The 6709-nt window shown below is 54.3% G+C and overlaps 1 protein-coding gene across 1 annotated transcript; it reads right to left on the bottom strand.

The window, feature by feature from the left end:
* Positions 1-3423: 3423 nt before the first annotated feature.
* Positions 3424-6434, bottom strand: ZNF503 (zinc finger protein 503). Its single transcript, XM_068399514.1, has 2 exons — positions 6027-6434; positions 3424-4944 (listed from the first exon to the last, which is right to left on the bottom strand). Exons 1-2 carry the CDS (start codon positions 6336-6338, stop codon positions 3424-3426), a joined length of 1833 nt encoding a protein of 610 aa, XP_068255615.1. The 5' UTR covers positions 6339-6434.
* Between the last annotated feature and the right edge of the window lie 275 nt (positions 6435-6709).

Genomic DNA, 6709 nt, shown 5'->3' with positions numbered 1-6709 from the left:
TAAACAGAACCCTTATTTTCTAAGTGTTGCTTATCAGAAGTATTTTGTCGAAGTGGCATCCAGAGTAAACCTTTGAGAGGGGATGGAAATGCATTCATTTTTATTTTGGTTCTTCAGTTGCACTTAGTATGTGACAAGAGCTGATTTAAATATTGCATGAGTTTATCTTTAATGTTCAAAAAAGATTTGTGAGAAAGACGAAACTGTTTAATTTAAACTAATGTATGCCTGACTCTGGTCAGATTGATCAGAGTTTCGGGGTTTGATGGGTTTTGCCCTTCTGTTGCTTGTCCTCTCGAGCTGGTTTTTCACTGTGAAATTATTTTAGTTCGGTGGCATGGACCAGCGGCTGCTGTCAACTCCACAACCCATCCAGTTAGTAAGAAAGGAGGGGGGGGGGGAGTGAAAATAACAAACGCGGTCCTTTTATCTAAAAACATTAATGTCCATAAGTCAATCTCTATTAGAAAAAAAAAAAAAGGCAAATTTCCTAGATTAATATCAAAATACTAGGTGACACTTGCCAGGTCAAATACTTAACAAGCCTGGAAGAGAGACCTCCTTACCACCACTCTACATATAAAATCAGGTATTTAAATTTTTCATTAATCTCGGGGACAGTATCTGAGCAAAACAGTAATAACAACGTCAAGTGTTCATTTCATCACTTGCACCGGCAATCTTTAGGTGCATAACTTTTCAGAGCTGAAATCCACAGAACCGCAGGTAGGGCTCCAGGACACAGAAATCCCTCTCTCGCTCTTTTTAAAATATCCCCTGCAACACCTGATTGCTGATGGGTCTGCGCGAGCGAAGTCCGAGCTCCAGCTGTTAGAAATCCGTAACTGTAAAACACGCGAACAGGAGTGTGTGCGGTGGTGGTGTTTTTTAATCGCGGAAAATCTGTAATAGTGGCTTGCACGCCCAGATGGAGCCTGAAATGTATTTTTCCTCAAATTAAGAGTGGTTAAAATAGCGAAGCGGGGAGGGCAGGCTGGTCGAGCTGCAGGAGAGGGCGGGGGTCGAGTGGCGTGGGGAGAGACTTGCGAGCTTGTCCTGCCTTTCTCGGACCCGCTGGATGAATCCTCCACCATCATCACCCTCACCCCCGACCCGCAAAGCCCTTCTTTCGATTACTTGCTGTGTTTGTATCCGCTTCCTATTTTATTATTAAAGCTTACTTGGTGCAGTTAACAGCACTGCCCTCCCCTCCCGTTCTCTTAACTCCTCAGTTCATAACCAGAGCTTACTTTACACTCCCTAAAGCAGAGATACGCAATGGTCCGTTTCCCATTTAAGGGGAAAAAAGCCACCACATTCGGTTAAAGCACAAAGCATTTCCCGTGCCGCTTTCGGATCAGCGACCCAAAAGAGCCGCAGCGCGGCCCAGCACCCGCCGGTCCCGGCGTCCCCGTGTGCATCCCGGGCACGGCCCCGGGCCCGGCCCGGCCCGGCCCGGCCCCAGCAGACGCGCCGCGCTGGGTGCCGGGACGGCCGGGTGAGCGCTGGAGCTTCATTAGCTTGCTGCTTTTCTCCCCTTTGCACATTAACGCTAACTTCCACTAATTATCTGGAGTAAATGTATTGGACTAATTAGCATCTGGGCACCACGGGAAACTTTGAACAGTAATTATATTGTGGGGGATACAGAACGAGGGAGAAACCCCAGTGATTTGTCAAGCAAAGGCGCCGGTTGCAACTTTTCCCCCTGCCAGCGCGTCGCGCTGGGGCCGGGGCGAACGCAGCCCGCAGCGGGGGGAGAGGGGCTGTGCGAGGGACAGCAGGTACTCGGCTCCGCCTGAGCCGCTCCCTGCAAGCGCCTGGCAGACCGCGGCAGCAAAGCCCTTCGCTGGCATTGCCTTTATGGGCTTGGGCATCGCTTTTCCGTCTGTGTCGGCGGCAACGGTTTGTTTGCAGCTTCGGCAGCTGCTCTGGCTTTTCCGTCGCAGCCCCGGTCCTACCTGAGTGCGCGACGACGAGCCGGAGCCGGGCGGTGGCCCTTGGCGCTGGGAAGCCCGGGCTGGGGAGGCAGAGACGCGGCGCAGGCAGGGGCAGCCCCTCTCGGCATCAACGTCGAGTTTGGCACTGCACTTCAGCAAAGAGCAAACTCGGACCAAATAATGGATGGGCTTCTTTTTTTTCCCCTTCCCTTCCTTTTTAAAAGAAAAGGAGTTGTCAGAGCAGTCCGATTTTTTTTTTTTTTTTTAACGTGGTGGTCGTTTGTGCTGCGGTATGAACTGAAGAAAGAAATTGAAAATAACTGGATGAGATCAAACAGCACTTCCCTAATTGCTTCTGAACTTCTAATTTAGAAATAGAGACGAATAGTTATGCATTACACTGTAAAAAAGCTTTCAGATAATCTTCTTACTCTTTTACAAATAAGTCCTGCCTTCCCCGTTTCTTTCTAAAGAACGAACGAAGTCTTTTAATTGAAACTCAGTTTTAAAAACAGGTTTTCACAGTAAAAACATTTTTTAAAAAAGCTAATCTTCCTTAGGAAAGTGAAAGAGATTTAACTGATTCTCAGTTTTCCTATTTTGTTCCTACAAGTTCTACTGAAGGGAAAAAAAATATACTCCCGTCTGATTTTTTTTTTAAGAGCCCTAGGGTTACAATAAAAAAACTTCTGGGTTTTCTTTTTATTTTTAATTAAAATTGAATAAACGCTAAAGGACAAATTAGCAGTCGCCTCCATCCAAGACCTACTCGGGTTTTATAGCGGAATCAAAGCGTATTTTTTTTTTTAAAAAAAAAAAAAGTAAAACCTTTAAATACATCAAATATACGGAATTTTAATCTTTAAAGCGATACATTGTCTATTTTAGTACATGACGTAAACCTTACTTAACCCTTTTTACAGGGTGGACTTAAAAATTAAAAATAGTTAAGTGTTCCTTTTAAAGAACAAAATAAGGCAAATGAGGTTTTTGGAATAGAATTGTTTTTGTTTTTCTTCCAGAATACATACAAAAAAATACCAATTCTCTTTCAAGGGTATACACCTTAAAAATAATTGCAATTTGAAATTATAACTGACAAATTGCGAGTTGTTTTTTAGTAACAAACATGCATGTAAATTGTTTTGTTTCAATGAGACATTAAATAAGAACGTACAATACAATCATAGCAATTTTAAAGTAACATTAAAGAGAAGACCTCTATCTTTTTATTTATATTCTACAATGGGTGTTCCACTTTTACCTACTGAGCTCAGTTAAGTAATGCACTTTATGATTCGTTGTCCTGCTTGAAGCTAACATAAATAAATACAGTGCTCACGGATCCAGTCCTCAAATGAACACTCTTTTGTAAAAAGTCAGTTTTTTTTTTCTTTTCAACTTTTATAAAGTTTCGCAGGGCTTCCTTCCCTCACCGCTAGACTCCGTGGTGTGGTGTGTGTCAGAGCCCCGCTGCCTGCGCTCACTGGTACCCCAGGGCCGAGGCTGTGGTGAGTCTCTGCCCATAGAGTGCGTAAGGGGAGTAGTAGGGTCCGGTGGCGGCGGGCACAGGCACAGGGGCCCCGGGGGTGGGCAGGGGGCTCTTGGAGTAGGGATGGTAGCGGCTGCCGAGTCCCAGGGCATGGTGCGGGCTGCGCAAGGCCAGCGTGCCCGGGCTGCCCGGGGCACCCGTAGTGGGGATGTGCATGTGGCATGCCATGGCCGCGGCTGCCGCGCTGGCCAGCGACGAGGAGCTGGGGTAGCTGGAGAGGAGTTTATCGGTGCCCGGGAAGGCAGTATGGGTCCGCAAGTGGCTAAGCAGCTCCTCCGAGGTGGCAAAGCGCTTGTCGCAGGGTCCGTTGGCCGACACCCAGTTGCAGATATGTGGCTGGGGGTCGTTGGGGAGCATGAAGCCGTAGGGATACAAAGGGTGGCCGGCCAGTGAGGGCGGCGTGGCACCGGTCAGCGAGGAGTGGACGCTGTGCAAAGGGTGGGTGGGGTAGACGAGGGGGTATCCGGACTTGAGGGCCTGGTCGTGGGCGCAGGAGGCACCGGCGGTGCCTGCCAGGTGGCTGGCGCAGTGGTAGCTCAGGCAGTACGGGTCTCGGCACAGGCTCGCCGTCATCACCGACGGCGGCGACGCGCCCGCCAGCGGGCTTGACCCCGCCGGCTTGCTGCAGCCCAGGCTGCTGGCGGCGGCCAGCTGGGCTCCCACCAGGCTGGAGGATTTGGTGGGGTCCAGCGCCACTCCGTGCGGCAGGAACTGGGGCGGGTAGCCGGCGTAGGCTCCAGCCAGCGTCCCCGGGTAGCTCATGCCCGCCGGGGGCAGGGGGAAGACGGTCTGGCCCGGCTTGTAAGGGGAGACGGGGGCCACGAGGCCGGAGCCCAGGACGGAGGTGGAGGAGGTGGCGGTGGTGCTGCTGCAGGAGGAGGCGGAGTCCGAGGCGATGGTCTTGGAGCCCGGCGTGCTCTCCTGGTGCTGGTTGACCTCCACGTTAATCCCGGCACAGCTCACGCTAATCCGGCTGTGGCTGATGCTGGTGGCGCCCGGGCCTCCCTCCGAGCCGGAGCTGCCGCTCTTTCCGCAGCCCTCGGAGTCCTTCTTGTCCTCCCCGCCTTTGCCCTCGGCCGGCAGCAGCCCCGGCGAGCAGGCGGAGGCGCTGGAGTTGGGGCTGCCTGTCCTTGGGGTGAACGGCTGGCAGGTGGCGCTCGGCACCCGGAATCCCGACTTCTCCCCGGCCGCGACCCCCGCGGCGGGGGCGCCCGCGCAGCCCGCCGCCCCCGGCTCCTTCTTCTCCGCGCCCGGCTTGGAGTACGGCTTGAAGCTCGACTTGTCCTCCACGCCGATGTCGCTGAGCTTCAAGGGGCCCGACTTGGAGTCCTTGTCGCCTCCGGAGCCATTGGACGTGACCGAGGAGAGTTTGGAGGAAGGGGATGGGTCCGGCTTCCCTATCTGCGAGCAAGTTTGTGCCAAAAGGGCCAGGGGACTCTTCTTTGCATCCAGCTGCGGAAATCAGAAGGACACAGAAAGACAGAGGTTTAATGGGGGTCTAAGAAAAACGCCGGGGCATACCCAGGACACTTGTTCCCTATGTTTTTGCAGAGAACGGCCTGGAAGTAATGAACAATTTTGTGCGCATTCATCACCCTGACAGCCGCCTCCCCTGCACGCACCATTTTCCACAAAGCCTTTAAAAAGGGCTGGGGATCTTCGTATCCCTGGGAGCCCACCGCGGCTGCCTGCAAGCGCCCGCTGCTCCCCCGGCAGCAGGGACAGCGGCCCGGGCAGCGCGGAGCTCGGCGCCTCGGCGTTTGCCTGCCCGCCGCTCCGGCCGTGCAGGCGCACAAACCCGTCCGCGAACTATAGCGACTGCAGCATTTCTGCGCCCTGACTGCTGACACTATTTCTAAACAGCCCGAGTCAGCCGGCGAGCCGGGGAGAGGGGTGTCCTCGCTCCGCAGAGACCATAATGAAATCATTCATTCCCACGGACACACCCTTCCCACCGCCCGCTCCGTTTCGAGTTTCGGTCCCACAAGCAGCGAGCTACGCAGAGGGGGACCGACAACCTCCACAGAGGAGAAGAGGGCCCCCAAAGTACAAACGCGTGCCGGTACTTGAGAGGGAACGGTCGGGGAGCTGAAATAATCACCCTGCCGCACCCACGCTCGAGCCTGTCCCTCTCTGCGCGCCCCCCCCCCGCTCCCTTCAAAAGCAAGGTTGTTTGGCACTGGGAGCGCTGCTTAGCTGCGTGGCCGGATCGTGACCCCAGAGCGGGTCGTTTCCTTCTACTCACCCCTCCTCTCAAAAAAAAAGAGAAAAAGGAAAAAAAGAAAAAAAAAGCTAAAAAGAGCAAAAATAAAAAGTTAATTCAGACAGGATTTAGGAAATGTCCCAGTAAACATGGAAACAATAACCAGGAGCGGTTCCTCGCACTAACTCTAGACGAAAAGCCACCCGTTTCCCGGTGCAAATGCATTTCAAAGCGCAGGAAAGTGCCGAGGGAGGCTGGCGGAGCCGCCATGCAGAGCCAGCGCCCGGGCAGGGAGGGGAGAAAGGGCCGGGGCCGGCGCCGAGGTCCTTACCTCGATGGGGCTGACGGGCGTGGAGGGTAGAGGCTGCAGGTACTCGGGGTGTAAAATGTGTCCAGTCCGCGCCGTGAGCATTTTCAAGACTTTGATGGGAAGGCGGTTGGCTTGGCGTAGCGGGTCCGAGGGGGGGACGGCGTGGAAGCAGGGCTTGGTGGCGGCGGCGCTGCTGCCGTTATTCCCAGCGTGCCCGTTCGGCCCGGCGAGGTCGGCGGCGCTGCGGCTGCGGCGGGGGCTGCCTCCGGGCTCGCTGAGGCTGCTGCTGCGCTTACTACTTCTTATAGCAGAAAGCGAGGGCGATGTGATCATGACCCAAAACCTCGCATGAAAACTGGGGCAAGTGGCGCCGCTCGCACTCGGAAACGCTCGCTCGCTTTCTGCGGGCGAGGAGGGAAAAAAGCCACACGCCCCCCGAGCAGGAAAACAAACATAAAATGTCCCGTGGCTCTCTCTGGCGGGGAGGGCGTGGGTGGGGAGGGGGAGGGAAAGGGGAAGCCGGCCGGAGAAAAAGAGGAGGAAAAAAAAAGCCGAGTAATCCTTGGGCTGTGCTGGGGGGGGGTGTGCTGCGAGAGTGTGCCGCTGTCCCCCTCGCCGCTCTCGGCTCCCCCGGCTGGCGCGGTGCGGGGCGGCGCGGAGCGGAGCGCAGCGCTCGCCTCCGCCGCTCAGCTGTGATGCGAGCC

The sequence above is a fragment of the Nyctibius grandis genome, chromosome 4 (assembly GCF_013368605.1).
Source record: "Nyctibius grandis isolate bNycGra1 chromosome 4, bNycGra1.pri, whole genome shotgun sequence".
Lineage (NCBI taxonomy): Eukaryota > Metazoa > Chordata > Aves > Nyctibiiformes > Nyctibiidae > Nyctibius > Nyctibius grandis.
The sequence above is the reverse complement of the archived record's forward strand: the minus strand, read 5'-3'. Positions and strand labels throughout refer to the sequence as shown.